At 39.4% G+C, this 15,606-nt stretch overlaps 1 protein-coding gene across 1 annotated transcript in view; it reads right to left on the bottom strand.

Annotated features, from left to right (window-relative positions):
• LOC140935186 (uncharacterized) overlaps positions 1 to 15,563 on the bottom strand; it is a 21,327-nt gene extending 5,764 nt beyond the window's left edge. Inside the window, exons 1-8 of the mRNA XM_073384757.1 lie at positions 14,639 to 15,563; positions 13,204 to 13,387; positions 12,523 to 12,598; positions 11,850 to 11,956; positions 11,005 to 11,139; positions 5,411 to 6,068; positions 389 to 816; positions 1 to 22 (exon numbers count right to left, since the gene is read on the bottom strand). The exon at positions 1 to 22 is cut by the window's left edge and continues 55 nt beyond it. Coding sequence (XP_073240858.1) covers positions 1 to 22; positions 389 to 816; positions 5,411 to 6,068; positions 11,005 to 11,139; positions 11,850 to 11,956; positions 12,523 to 12,598; positions 13,204 to 13,387; positions 14,639 to 15,120 — 2,092 coding nt within the window. The 5' untranslated portion in view covers positions 15,121 to 15,563. The remainder of the gene's footprint in view (positions 23 to 388; positions 817 to 5,410; positions 6,069 to 11,004; positions 11,140 to 11,849; positions 11,957 to 12,522; positions 12,599 to 13,203; positions 13,388 to 14,638) is intronic.
• Between the last annotated feature and the right edge of the window lie 43 nt (positions 15,564 to 15,606).

The following is a 15,606-nucleotide window of genomic DNA, read 5'->3' as shown; positions in this document are numbered from 1 at the left end:
ACTTTCTTCCTTCGATTTCTCTCTAGAAAACACAAACAAAAGAAATCATGATAGATCTGACAGTTTTCGGACAAAAGGGCCTAACAATGCGTTTCTCTATTTGTTACTCCTTCAAATGTAATCCAATCTTAACAAATATTTAAATATTTTTTACCAATCATAATTTCCCTGAATTTTCCTTCCAATTGTGGTAACACGGGCTCGACCAGCCGTTCTATGCGCTCAAATTCCTCCCCCCTTGAGGTATTCACGTAGTAAAATGGTCTATCGGAGGCAGAATAAAAGATGTCATTTCTTCCATGCCTTGCAACAATGTTATCAATCGACTGCTTATTTTTGAAAAGTACCCAAAAAAACGGGGCGCCCTTAGAATTATCAATTAATATACCTTTTCTCGTTCTCTCCTTTCCTGTTCTTTATCCTTTCGCATTCGATTTATTATCATCTGTTTTTTCCATGGTGGCAAATCACTTTCAAACTGCCCGCTTAATGGTCTTTCGGCATCTCTGTGAAGACTGCCTGTACTGACCACGTGACTCGCATCATCACGAAGTTGCTTTTGTTTTACGCGGCTTTCTTGGGTCCCTGGGTCAATCCTTTTGACTTGGGCTGCTTTAACTTTGTCCTTTGTCTCCCAAACGTTTCCTTTATTTTCCAGGGACTGGACTTCCACAATCACCTTACAATTGTCTTCTTCAAATCTGACTCTCTGGTTTATCCCTTTTATCTTGGAGAGTTCACTTCGGCGGGATTTTTCATTTGGTTCCGTATTTACTTCAGCTTCTTCTAATTTTTGGCTTTTGCCATGGGAATATGCTAATGACACAAAGAGTGAAAGAGATAGACTCCCTTCTTCGAACAGCTTGCGTGACAGCTCGTTGAAAAGGGGAGAAATCGTCCGCGCCAGAACGCGAAGACCTAGCGATTCCAACAACCTATTCCATCTGGGGGGTGGGGGGATGGTACTTCCCCATAATAGGCTAATGGGGATGTAGACATATTAAATTCTGCAAGCAGAATACTGCAATGCTGATCGTACTACGTGAAAATTAACTCTGCAAGACATCAACATGACACCGAAAGAACTCGAAACAGAGCGGGATTGTAGCCATAGACAGCTGTTAAGCCCTCTTTGGGGCTCGTCAGTATGGCGTAACAACCAGAGAGAACTCTAGTGAAAAATATCCGCGCACTCTGATTAAAGCTCTGACCTAGAACCCTCAACACCCACAGAATCACGCCATACCACGTGTCTTCGGAGGGGCAAGAGTCCAAGTGTCAAGTTGATGTCTCGCAGAGAAAATAAAAAATTGGCCAAAACCAATCTATAGAACATGGACAAAACCATGCAAGAAATACGGCATATCGGATCTATAAAAGATCTACGGCCCCAGAATACAAAAAGAACATTAACCACAAAGGACTGCAAAGGACCGCAAACGAATATGCCGAAGAACGTAGGATCTATAAAGACCTGATCAGCAAAAATGAAAAGTAGACATATTAAATTCTGCAAGCAGAATACTGCAATGCTGATCGTACTACGTGAAAATTAACTCTGCAAGACATCAACACGACACCGAAAGAACTCAAAACAGAGCGGGATTGTAGCCATAGACAGCTGTCAGAGTTAATTTTCACGTAGTGCTTGTCTACTTTTCATTTTTGCCGATCAGGTCTTTATAGATCCTACGTTCTTCGGCATATTCGTTTGCGGTCCTTTGCAGTCCTTTGTGGTTAAAGTTTGTACTTAATGGGGATGTGAAGCTGGATGGGGTCGCATTTTCACGACTGGGTTGACTATAATGGGGTTGCATTTTCAATAGAAAATTCTGCTAAGTAGGGGATTTAAAAAAGTGAGAGAAGTGACAAAGTTGGGGTCACGAAAATGACATTTGCCCAAAAGTGACAACAATGGGGTGTATAATTGCCCACAGAATAGACTATAATGTGGCAGGGGTTCTAAGAGGCCAGCGACACACATCCAGCAAAAATTCACCAAAAGTACCCTTCCCCTAGACTTCCCACTCCCTTTCAACGCCCGTCACGAAGGCTGGTCTTGTACGATATATATGTGTGGAGTTGAGTCGTGCACTGATCACATTTCACTTTACATTTCAGCAATAAAATCAGAATTTTGTTGGTCTAAAAGCGTCGATTTCTAAAACTACACTTGATCAGTCCCTGTAAGGCGTCTTCCCAGGCCTTCTCGGTCAAAGCATCTCGGCGACGTATCCGAGACGGCCGGGGAAAAAACTCATTCGCAACACGTGACCCGAAACGCATAGGCCACGCGAATAATGAGGCCTAAGGACTAGGCAAAAACTTCACTGCGGAACCTTTTATGACATCTGCCGTAAACTCAAAACGAAGGAACAAAAACACAAAATGAACGGAAAACAAAACAAATAATCCCAAATAACAGTTATCTTTTGATTTAGTTTAATAACGTCAAAAGCGTTAAATTGAATGCTTTACGATAACTAAAAGAAATAGTAACGATGTACATTATGTATTTAGGCTTGACAACAAGTACAAGTCGAGCTGAAAAGGCCGAACGCGAGGCGCTAAAAAGAGTTAATTACAAAGTACCACGAATTACCCCGTTGTCCAACTATCGGAAGTTACAACTAGTGTGCGGCGGTACACAGGTCGTACCACTAACGCTTTCGGCTCCGCTCGTGCAAGCTTGCAGAATGAATGGCTGTTTATCTCCTTTCCCCTCCCCCAATGTTGTTTTGGGTAGCACAAGAACTGTACGCATTGCTTTCTTTTTGGGAGGGACGGGGACAAAAAACACCCGCAAAAACAACATTGAATGGGGCAAGGAGGGCGCGGCTTTGTTCTAGTTTGATGACATAGTCGCATTGCGCGTAAATTAAGAAAAGCAGGTGTTTCAAGGATGTTTCCCGAGGTTGTAGCTTGAGCACAGGGTTTATTCTAGCAATTGGCCAATTAGGGCCTCATTTCCGCGCCCCATTTACTACTCTTTCACAAATTTCTTGCGGCATTATTTTTCAAATCGCGTAAATCCCGCAAAGCCTCACTCTAGAGTAAACCCTGGAACGGTGACACTACGGTATGACAAGAGCTAATGAGAATGACTTTTTGCCAGACAAACATTAGTGCGTCAGTTTTTTGACTACTTCATTTTGTCACATACAATAAGCACCTGTTAAGGGAAGGTGGAGTTGGTGGTCCCCATAAACGTTTTCAAAGTTATAATTCTTGTATGTCGAAAAGGAAAAGTACTACCGTAATACAATCAAAATTAAACAAAATAGCTTGCAAGCAAGCTCTGGCGACGGGGTGGGAAAAGGAAGGAGAAACTGGAACAACGTCTCTGGAATTTGAATATCTGCATCGAAAAAGTCGATGCGAAAAGCTGATTGGCGGAGATGACATTAGTAATGACGTCATTACCCTTGGCACGTATTTTCCAATGTTTGTTTACATTTGCGTTCGTTTCCGCTTCGCGCTGATTGGCGGAAATCTGACAGCTCAGTCGACGGGGAGCCACAGGGGAATTGGAGGTGGACTTCAAATTCCAGAGACGTAGTTGCAAGCTCTCCCCGCCGCCAGAGCGCCCCGGAGAGCTTTCTCGCAGGCTAAAAACAAAATAACACTGTCCACAACGTTCTGTATTCTGTAGTCGTTCAAGTTTATAAAGTTGCAGGTTCTTTTTGTATAGTTCCTATATATAAATCTTTGGTCCAATACAAAATGTAAAAAAAAAACTACAGTTAGTCGCGTTATAGCAGAGAGTTAGTGCAACCGATTCTGATATGAACATTGAATAATAGTATCAAAATAAAGCAGCAAATTAAAATAGCTAAAAACGTACAAAACGATGGGTGTTAAACGTATTAACCCCATCTTGCTGTTTGTTGCTGTAGTTTCTGTTTTCCACTAGGTTAGTGGTAAAGATGCATTATTAATTTTTTAGCCTCCTGCGTTCGCCAAGTTTGTTTACTTGTTGGAACGACATCCACATGCCTTCTCAGGTTTTTGCCGACGCATAGTTCAGTGAAGTCCAAACATTTCCAAAGAAGAGGTCGGAGGCATGCTGTTACAGTCGCGTACAAACTTGTCAACAAAAAAAAGGTTAATAACACATAAGCCACAAACTAAAAGAAAAGGAACCAAAATACGTAAACAAAAAAGGCAGTAAAGTGAGAACTAAGTAAATCAGTCATAAATCAAAAGAAAGAGGATTAGGCTTGTGTTAACTTTGCATATCATGGCAACTCGTAGGCTTAATTTTTAAATATCGGAAAGCTTTCAGCCTTCTCCCTCGGCGTTCTCTTGCCCCGTTGTCCGCGCTAAGTCTGGGAAAGGGTGGGCCACTATCTCTTGGTGACGTCACAGCTCACGCTAGACTTCAGGTTTAACCAAGCCGTGAACGCCTAGGGGCTAGGCTGGATTGACTTACGACAACTGGCAAACGAATGACTGACTGACTGAATGATTGATTTTTGTCTGTCTGTCTGTCTGTCTGTCTGTCTAACTGACGAACTGGCCCAGGTTGTTCAAAAGCTGGATAGCGCTATCCACCGGATAAATCACTATCCAGCGGATACGTATTACGGGAAACAATTGCGTTATCCGCTGGATAGTGATTTATCCGCTGGATAGCGCTATCCAACGTTTGAACAACCGGGGCCTGATCGATAAACGTCTGTTGCACTTACTAACAGACTGATGGCTGCCGCGAACTGACTCATTGACTGTCTGACTGATGCTCACTGATTGAATGGTTGACTGATAGACTGTCTGTCTGACTGATGACTTTCTGACTGATCACTTACCGACTGATTACCCTCTTACCGCACAATGCCTGACTGATGACTCGTGATTTACAGTGTCCTTTCTGACTGACTGACCGACTGACTGGCTGGCTGGCCAACCAACTGACTGACTGACCGACTGACCAACTGACTGACTAACATTAACAGTAAATCTTTATTGTGCCTTACTCTCTAAAAGGAGGCATCGGTCTGTTTACAATAAAGGTCGTTTCCAATGTCGATTACTGATTGACTGTTGGGTCACTGACACTGGTTCTTTGATCTTCAATACCACCTCATACATACCGGGTAATTTTATCACCATTCCTTGTTATTCTGTCAAGAAAATGGTAATACTCTCCTGTCTCCAGGGTCCCCAATAGGGTTCTTTCACCCGTCATCTTGACCCCAGTTTTCCCTCATTCCCGTAATCCCGAGGGTCATTTTTGGCATCCCGTATCTCTTGCATTGACGTTCAATCCCGAATCCCGTCCTCATATTGCTTTGAAATCCCGAATCCCTGCCTTCAAATGAGGCAAATCTCGGATTCCGAAGAACCTATTGGGGACTTAAACTATTGCTACAATTTTGTCTTCAAGGAAATAAAAATAAACTTCCTTTACCTGAGGACTCTGAAAATTCGACCGGTGCAGGAAGAATGTCACCAAAATGAGGCAAGGGTTGCATTTGTCTTTCCCTGAGGGGTTTGACCCGTTCTGACTGCGGACTGGCGTACAGTGGAGATCCGTAACCGTGGAAGCCTGGTGCTGCTGCAGATGAGGAAGAATTATCTGTAGAGTTCTTTTTTGTTAGACTTCCTTTGATGTTGTTGCTTTCTCCGCTGCTTCTGTTGTTGTTGTTGCTGTTGTTAGATCCCTCCTTTCTACCACTGTCGCTCAAATTGTTGTTGCCGTTAGCAACAGAGTGCGCATGTTTTGACCTGTGACTCCCTGATTCCATCTTTGCTTGTTCCATCCCTTTATCCACTTTACTGCGGTTGCTGCTGTCACTTTTCGTCCTCAAGATGCCCTTGTTCACAGTTTGCTGCCAAGGAGCTGCCTCCTTCACTATTGAGGAGCTCCTTTCTGTAGCTGGTTTACCAGAAACAAAGTTTCTTTCTTGAACCTTTACATCTGAACTTGCGAAAGACGAAAAGGAATTGCTAGTGTCTTGACTAACCCGTTTGCTGGTTTGCCCTTGTCGTTTTTGTGCCTTGGTTTGCTGTTGAATGAAAGAAGAATAAAAGGGCAGACATGAGGCTGGGCAAAGTGTAAACCTGTGCTATTCGAGTAACTCGCTTTTAGGAAGTCAGTTTTTAATGCTTTTTACGTCGCTTTGCGTTTAGCCTTTCCACGCACGCAGTCTGTTATGGACGCAGGTGATTTAATTCTGACGTTTGCGCCTGTGGAAGTGTGATCACTCATATAAAAGCTACCTAGCAGTTCTTTCCTGTGGTACTGTTTATTATGCTGTACATGGTGGTTCTAACTTTTCAGTCTGTTGACGAAATCCTATGATGTGACCATTCAAATGAAAGCTACAGAGCAGTACTTTTTTGTGGTGCTATTTTTTATGATGTACAATATGGTTCTAACTTATGCGTCTGTGGATAAAATCATGAAGTGTGGTCATTTGCATGCAAGCTACTGAGCAGTACTTTCCTGTGGTACTGTTTATTATGCTGTACAATGTGGTTCTAAATTATGCGTCTGTGGATAAAATTATGAAGTGTGACCATTCAAATTGAAGCTACTAAGCAGTACTTTCCCGTGGTACTGTTTGTTGCGCTGTCTACACTGTAATTTTCAGGGAGTTATAATAACTCCTCTAGTGGGGCTAATTTAACTCCTTACAGTGGAGTTATTTTTCGTGGAGTTATTTTAACTCCAAAAAGGAGTTTAAAGAACTCTTTTTCAGGAGTAAAAGTGACCCCAGATATTGAGGAGTTAAAATAACCCCCAAAAAGGAGTTATCCTGTACCTAAAATTTTTACTCCACTTTCAGAGTTAAATTAACTCCAAAAAGAGTAAAAACAACCCATGTAAGGAGTACAAGTAACCCCATTTCGGAGTAATTTTAACTCCAGACTGGGAGTAAAAAGAACTCTTTTTCAGGAGTAAAAATGACCCCAAATTCGGAGTTAAATTAGGAGTTAAAATAACCCCAAAAAAGGGGTTATCCTGTACCTAAAATTTTTACTCCATTTTTGGAGTTATAATAACTCCCTAAAAATTACGGTGTAAGGTGGCTTTCAGTTCATTTAGTTTGAGTCTATAAAGGGAGATCCACAAATGTGATAATTTTCATGCAAGCTACTGAGCAGTACTCTCCTGTGGTACTGTTGCTTTGTTGTGAAATGAGAACGCGAAAACGCGCGGAAAGGACTGAACGCGACTCAATTATTTGCCGCTCTTCCATTTTTCAAAGCCAGGTTCAAAGCAGTTTCTAGACTTGCGTGCGACGTCGCCACTGTCGTCCCGTTGACTTTGCCAAATCTGCCTAATTCTACAGAAATAAAAGTACTTAAGGACGGGCCAAATAGCAAACTACATGTGATAGTGTTAAATTTGATATGCTAAAATTAATAATCACCAAGTGCAACTGTGCTTTGACTACAGGTATTAAAATAAATGGACACTAACAAAATCAAGAAGCATTTCAAGCCCTGCATGGCTCATGTCTGGGGGAAGTTTCTGAAACGTAAGCGTTAGTTTCTAATAACACATGAATCACAATCATAATTTCATGTAAGGAAAGGGATTCACCTAGATTGCAAAACAGCCGGATTTTTTCGCTTGTCGGACAAATTTTTGCGCTCGTCATACGGAGCCAGGTTTGAAAAACGAAGCATGAAGCTCGCTTGCTTTGCATGAGAATTTTACGCCACCAATCGGCGCTCAACGAGAATAGTTTTGAGAAAAATGGAAAACGACTGTTTTGCAGTCTATCATTAATCCAACATCTCAACATCTTCATCTTTCTCCTCCCCAAAATAAATAAATGTATGAATAAATAGATAAAGGCAGTATAAAAATAAATTTGAAAATTCAAATCCTCGAAAAAAACCTCTGATAACAGTAAATAAGGTGCGTAGGATTAACAAAATTGTTATAAAGCATTACAAACATATATGCCTTCTAACTCATCCTCTTTTTCTAATGATTAAAAAACAGCAACAACAATTTTAACTCTCTTTTAATTTAAGAGTGCAGTGTTGTGTTCAAGCTTTTTATGGTGCAACGAAGTGGTCAGACGTCATTACCCAACAACTTACAGGAATGTTTTTGGACTTTGTTTCAGATTCAGCTTACTCAGCAAATGCGAGGATTAACATAAGAAATAAATCAAACAAAGATTAAGTTATAAGTTTATTAATCTGTATACAACATATTACGATATTAACATTTCGGGTCAATTGCGGTTACTTTAGTTTAATTTAGTCTCTAACAAGTCTCAGTTTCTCTATTTATTTTCCTCAGAAACGTTACGGTTAACTTACATAAACCAAAGCAATAGAATCTTCACAGTCACATTTGACTTATATACAAATTCGCAGAAACTTGTTGTAGTTTTCTGCTTTTAAAAATAACCATTTTTCAAAAATTTCGACGTTTTGTCTAATTTAAGTTATTTACCAGCTAGGATGAAATAATTATTTTCACTCTGATCAACTTTCTGTAAATTTCAGAACATTCACGTAACACCAGGAATGTATAAGTTATATTTACAATCTTCGTGTATTACAAGCCCATTCTAGATAATTTAGGCCTTGTCGAGAGTGTATAATTAAGAGATTCATTATCCGTTCGGAAAAGAAATTGAGCAAATAGGCATTGAGGTTGCAAATATTTTGTGTCGTATACTGTAAAGACTGTTCACAGTCCCCTATTTTTTTCGTGAGATGGTCGAGATATAGCGCGTCTTACAGTTAATGGCGGCCATCTTGATTTTCAAATGTACCGGGGGGGCGGGCGTCGGGGATTACAGCTCTAGGGGGAGGAGGGCCTATTTTCTCGCTTCCTCCCAAACCGCCGCGCCCCCTAAGTAGTTTTGACACTCATGCAAGGTAGCGGCCCGTAATGAAAAGCGCTCGATCTCGACTATCTTACGGAAAAATAGAGGACTGTGAACAGTCTATATACCATAAAAAATATAAAGTAATTTAAAAGGAGGCATTGTACGACTGAGGCACTAAGCCAAACAAAACAGCAATGTCCACCAAGGCTCACTCAAGACGAATAATGTGTTTGGAATACCGCAAAAGGGGGCTCAAGAGTTATTAACGCTTAGTGTGCTAAAAACTTAACTTAGAGTTTGCCTTGCTTACAGCTATCGTAGTTGGTTGTGGCTTTTGCTGTGGGTCTTTGTTGCCTGCGTATTTGTTGACGAAATATAAAAATTATCGGAGTGGATAAAACCGTTGTATATGTGAAAGGCGAAATCAGTGAGCATTGCTGATGGATGATGTAACAATAATTGACAGTTGAGAATGTCCAGATTGTCCAGTATCGTTGTATAACATTGTACTGAGCTGGGAAAAACAGTCTTTGCTATTTGTTATCCAGTTACTTTGGAGTTTCACTACAAGTCTATTCATTGGTATTATCTGGTGTTTTTCTGGTTTAAAAGGTCGCTTAAGCCGAAAAAAATAAAATTTATCAGTTTTTTTAATTCTAGTAAAAATATTGTTTTACAAACTTTGTGCACTGTACAAGGTTGTAAAAGGTCATCGGCTGACTCATGAATGCGTTAACAAATTTCTTGGTTGTCAGTGAAGTTCTATTCTCTTTACACTGTCAGTAATTTTAACTTGGCATTGACTTATAATAGTCTCATCTATCTATAGATCTATCTTTCAAAAGCTTATCAGGCCTTTTGCATTAGTTGATCACGTGATCAACTTTCTACAAACACGAAAACGGTTCGCCTATTTTCGCGTTTACAGAAAGTTGATCACGTGACCAACCATAGCCAAAAGCCTGTGTCATTTTATGCACGTCGCGGTTTGGACATCAAATAAATTTCAATTTTTGGCTGTTGCTTTTATTTATTTTTAGGCTCGTTCTCTTGTTACTTTCAGCACTTAAAACTTTGCTTGAAAATATCAAGTGTTGTAGACTTCTGGTTTCTGATTTATAAACAAAAAAAACGCACACACACACACACAAAAGAAATTTAATAAAACAGTAAGGACGTAGCCGAATCAGTTTATGCAAGAAGAATTTCTCTACCCCACTTCTGTGCTTAAGATGTACTTAGGCAAAGAACCGGTGCATCACTTTTGATGATATGTCTTCTTACTGATCTGAAATAATAACCTTGTTGGTTTGTTTTTAATGTTAGTCAGTCTCGTTTAGATTGTCTACTTTTAGTTAGCTTTTGTTGTCAACTAACATAGTCTTGTTTCTTTGTTCAATGTCGTGATGAAAGTAGAATGAATATGTATATTGAAATTACTGCATAAATATAAATGTTATTTCTTTGGTTATTAAATTTGATAAAGCTATAAATTTTAAGTGTTTCTAGATTCTATTTAAGTAGCATTGCTTTAAGTAACCACTGAAGTTAAAAAATGGAAAGAATGAAAAATTGATGGCACAGAAAAACCTTTTCTAGAGCAAGCCGCTTCTCTATTCCAAAATCGACACATGAAAAAAAAAATATAATTATCTAAAAAGAGTGTTTGGATCGAAAAAAAAACAAAGCAAAAAAGAACTTAGAGAAAATATCACAGTCAATAGGCAAATCAGAGATGATCACACAATTTATCGTTTTTGAACGTCAATGTGGAGTTGACTGGAGAAGCAACTTACTGTCCATGAGCATAACTTTGCATTCCTGCAATTAAATAATTCTATTTTTTTTAAGTTAGCTTCCTCAAATAATTAATGATGAATTTGTGTTCAGTGGAGCCTCAACAAATTAACCTCTATATAACAAAGTCTGCAGTATAACAAACAAAATTCTTCACCCCAGTAGTAAATTGCTAGTCCCTTGGTCCTTTGTTATATCCACTGTATTTTAAACTGTGCTTTTTTAATACACTTCATATAAATGTATGCAACAACACCTGACTGTTTTATAAGATCATGAGAAAATGTTCATTCCCAGCAGTTCAACAGTATATTGTTAGTAGAAATATGACAAGTACAGTAACATAGACTTGCATTAATACATGTTTGCTAAGAATGTTGCAATAGATTAACATAACACTCACCCTTGATGTGGCTATCTTAAGATAATCTGTGCATTTTCGGTGGTTGCTTATTTTTGCCAAATGTAATGGTGTCAATCCTTCACTGTCTTTCTGATCGACATCCAAGTCAAGAGTTTCAACTAGGTATCTAATGCACTAAAATAAGAAAGATAGATAACAGTACCACAATATTATTAATTACCATGGCTTAAGACTCATGTCAGGAAAATCGCAGATGATCGGCAACCCTTACTGTTTCCCGATTATCCTGGTTATTATGTCGGGAAAAACCCGGAGTCTGTCCCAGACACCATTTTGCTTTATGAGGGGAAAGACTAGAGCTGAGCAGTTTGAGGATAGGGACAAGTATGATCAGCCATCGATACCCAACATCCCAGACAGTATAAATTTGAGTTTTTATATGTTTGGCATGATTCCAGCCATAGCAGAAATCTGGGAACCTGCAGGAAAATAGAACACTCCTGATTCCCCCCATTTGTGTCCAACCATCCCAGACAATTGGGGATATCTACAATTCTGGAAAAGTTTCTATAAGTTGGGAAGGATAGGGAAACAGTAAATTCCCTGATTGCACGGGAATTTCCTGACATGTTTGAACTTGCACCCTTCGTCAAATAAATGCCCCCTTCAAATAAGTTACTTCCTTGAGTCTAATTAAAAAACACCCGCAGCCCTCCACCAAGAAAGAAAACATCATGATATACATAATTATTATTTACATTTGCAATATAATAAATTAACACATTCATTCAACACTCAAACATCTCCAAAGCAAAAAGAATTTAATTTTTAACACAAAGAACTTTTAAGTAAGAGAAGTGTAGCCATTTTAACAATTTACTAACCTCAAATTGCCCCTGTTCTGCTGCATCATGTAGAGGTGAGCCACCAAGTGTGTCAGTTGATGAAATGTCACCTTTGGCATTCAGCCATTTCAAAACATTCACATGTCCTGAAACACACACAGAGAGAACTGCAAAATCTAACCTTGTTAAAAGCTTAATTTTCCCATGGCAAAACATTACATTGTTGATCACCCTACTAATAATTATTTATTATTACTGTCGAACCTCGATTATCCAGACTCGTTGGGACTTGAGTAATAGTCCGGATAATTGACAGTCCAGATGATCGAAAATATGAATACTAATGAGACAATATCACAAACATAAGGAATAAAGAAAACAAAATTTAATTGCAAATAATTTAGCTCAGTCCCACTTGCTTTTATGTTCTGTCTGTATGTATTATGTATTTACAAAATAAAAAACTTACTGTTTCAAATGTTTGTGTCCACTACAGATTAAAACAGTGTTTTAAACAAATGTTTGGAAGGATCAATGTACTTTTAGTCATTTCAATTTTTGAGGATCACGTCAGATCTTAATAAAATCCAGAAAAAAAAGGACCAGTTAAACAAGTCCAGATAATCTAAAAGTTCAGATGATCGAGGTCTGGATAATCAACTTCTCTGAGGTTTGACTGTAATGTATTATTAGACTATACTGAACTAAATACCTTGTGCTGCAGCATAATGAGCAGGTGTAGCTCCTGTTGTGTCTCTTTCATCTATATCAGCTTGGCCACTTTCAATCTGCAAAAAGTCAGTCATGGTAAATTAGCTATAACTTAAACGTTTTCACTCCTGAAAGGCGGGGGGGGGGGGGGGGGGGGGTGTTAATGAAAAAAAAATCCAGGTTTTCTTTAACGTTAGGAAATAAATACACCCATGAAGTAACAGAGCTTTACAAAAAACTAAATAATTCCAGCTTGTCCTTCTGCTAAGCAGCTCAGCCACTTCTAATGTTTGTCTTAGTTAATGATTTTGCTCTAAGAGGATGACTTGCCCAGACTGTTGTCCATTGGGCATACCAAGTAAGCTAGTCACTTGCCCTGCTAGAAAATTTTCTTGTCCCACACTAGTGAATGGGACTTTTTTCAAGCCTTGAGTATCATACAAAAGTTCTGCAAAAGAGGTTTCTTAAAGTTTTGAAAGGTAAAAACATAGGTTTTCCTCAAAAGATTTTTAAAGTTCTAGAGCAACAAATTCAATAATAATTATTTTGTTTTGTTGCCCAAAGATACTAGGTTATAAGATGCACCCCAAAATTACAACAGATTTAGAGCTATCAAGCAAACTTTCATTGAAAAGATGCTGTGCCTTATAAGCAAAAAAATAAGGTAACTTATTTTTCTTACCAGATATCCCACACAGTCCAGATGTCCATTCTGAGCAGCTGCATGAATAGGGAGCATCCCATCTCTGGCTCTTGCATCACACTTCCCACCGACACTGTGAAGATACTTTAGGCAATCCAAGTTACCATCTTGTGTTGCAAGATATAAAGGAGTTGTTCCATCTGTTGCAGCATCATTAACAGAACTAAGAGATAACAAAAGATAACAATTGCATAAACTGGACTGATGGTACTCTCCTCTATGGGAAGATCGGAGCTTTTCTTGGGATGAATCTTCTGAGGGGTTTTACAAATGTAGTGACAATAAAATTTTACACCTGCTCTTGCTTCATACAGGGCATATCTAATAATAGTGTTTTTTTTTTTCTGTCCTATCGAACCTATGCGGAGCGATTAGGGGTGGGGAATGGGCTGATACTGTTCCTTTCCAGCTGAGTCAAAGTTTTGCCAAGAAAACTCAAAACTTTATTTTATATACTTTTTGCATACTGTAACCACAGGCAAAAAGAGTTAAGCCACAGTGATCATTATTGGTATTAAAATTCATATTTTGAAAGTCCAGGTTTAAATCTTGGCCACACCATCAAAGAAACTCTGTTCTTTACTTCCAAGTAACTCTCTCTATCTCTTCAGACTAAGTTGTATTAATAGGCACTTATGGCATAATTATTGTCCGAGGGCACATTCTCAGGGTGGGCCACCAGACTAAATAGTGTAATTTTATAAAAGAACATCACCTTGGCTTGGTACTGCATGAGCCACTTCAACCCAGGAAAGGTCCCAAGCATGAGGGCTGGCCCCAATATTCCCATCCAAATTCTCCAGACTGATTATCATACATTTACTTTGAGATTAGTTGAGAGAATTTGATAAAAGATCAAAGCATTTCCCCTTTGGTGATCATTTTACTGATTCTCGTTACCTTTTCTCTTGATTATTTGATATTGTAGGGAGAAAATTAATTAATGTTGGTCACTCTTGGGACACAAAGGGTTAAAGTCTTAAAATTTGTCTGACAACCCTTACTATACCTTTGCCTTCGGGGATTTAGGTGCTGACCAGGGGGAAGACGGAAAAGAAGCTTGAAGTTTACAAGAGCTAAACATCACTTGAGAGTTGAAAGATACCAAAAAAGAGAAATACAGACTGCAGCCAGAGCTGTCATTAAGAGCCATAACCCGTAACACCTGTTATGGCTGAGCACTCTTGATGTTACGGGTGATCAAAGTGGAAAGCTAAAGGTGGCACTATAAATTTTTGTGAGATGTTACAGCTGCTTAAAACGTAATGACAGCCCTGATAGCTACAATGAAAACTGATAATTGCACAGCTGGATTGATAGTATTTTTCTTTATAGGATGCAACACTGCTACACAGACAAAGCACTGAAAGATAGAGCAATATTTATTCTTGTATTTAACAGACTGACAGCTTACCTGTATCCAGCTTTGAAAACCAAAAGCTGGAGGCAAGTAAGATGTCCTCCAGAAGCGGCAAAGTGCACTGGTGTCATATGATTCCTTGACTTGGCCCTTGCATAACCATTCACCTTCTCAGTCAACCACTTCACCATCTCAAACTTCCCGAACCTTGCTGCCAAATGCAATGCGGTATGCCCTGATCTGTCTCTCGTCTCTACATCAGCGCCGTTTGCAAGAAAGTATTTGACGCATTCTAGCTGTCCTTGTGCCGCAGCATCGTGCATTGGTGTAGCTCCGCTTGTTCCGCGTACATTGTAAGAGATTCCGACCGCTTCCACCAGCCATTCAACACATTCCATTTGACCTGTTCGGGCAGCATAATGAAGGGCGGTCGCTCCAAAGCCATCTGCCGCCATAGGAACTACACGACGAAGTGATCTTAAGGTTTGAAGATCGCCATCTTTGGCTGCGATAAGAGCTCGCTCTACTTCGGCCATTTCTACTTATTGCGAATGATCTCACCCTGGCGTTTACTTTTAGGCATAGAGCTAACAACTGCGAGCTAAATTCTCACATACGTTCACCACAAACACGCCGCAAACACGAGCACTTTGGGTCATCATCAAACAAATACGAGCTAATTACTGCTTAGATCGCTATGTAAACATCTTACCTCTCAATTCTTAGTGACCTGTCACAACAAGAAAACACCTTAAATTATTAATTTGCTACAAGCATAGCAGCTGCATGGACGTCTGTGAAAAACGTTTCCTCTCGGGATTCATCCTCAATATCCTCTCCTGACCAATTTTTCCCTTCTTCTTTTCTTTTTCTCTTTTCGAATCCATTTCTCTAAATTTCCTTTTAATTAGAGACAACATCTATTACTATCAGGTTTTCTGACTCCGTAACAAGTGAAATCATTTGAAAAATTGCGCCTTTTTCCAGCTGTTTCACCTGTTCGCCATGTTTGTTTGAATCTG

Source organism: Porites lutea, chromosome 1 (genome assembly GCF_958299795.1).
Source record: "Porites lutea chromosome 1, jaPorLute2.1, whole genome shotgun sequence".
In the NCBI taxonomy this organism is placed as follows: Eukaryota; Metazoa; Cnidaria; class Anthozoa; order Scleractinia; family Poritidae; genus Porites; species Porites lutea.
Note: the sequence above shows the minus strand (reverse complement) of the source record. Positions and strands in the feature narration are given on the sequence as shown.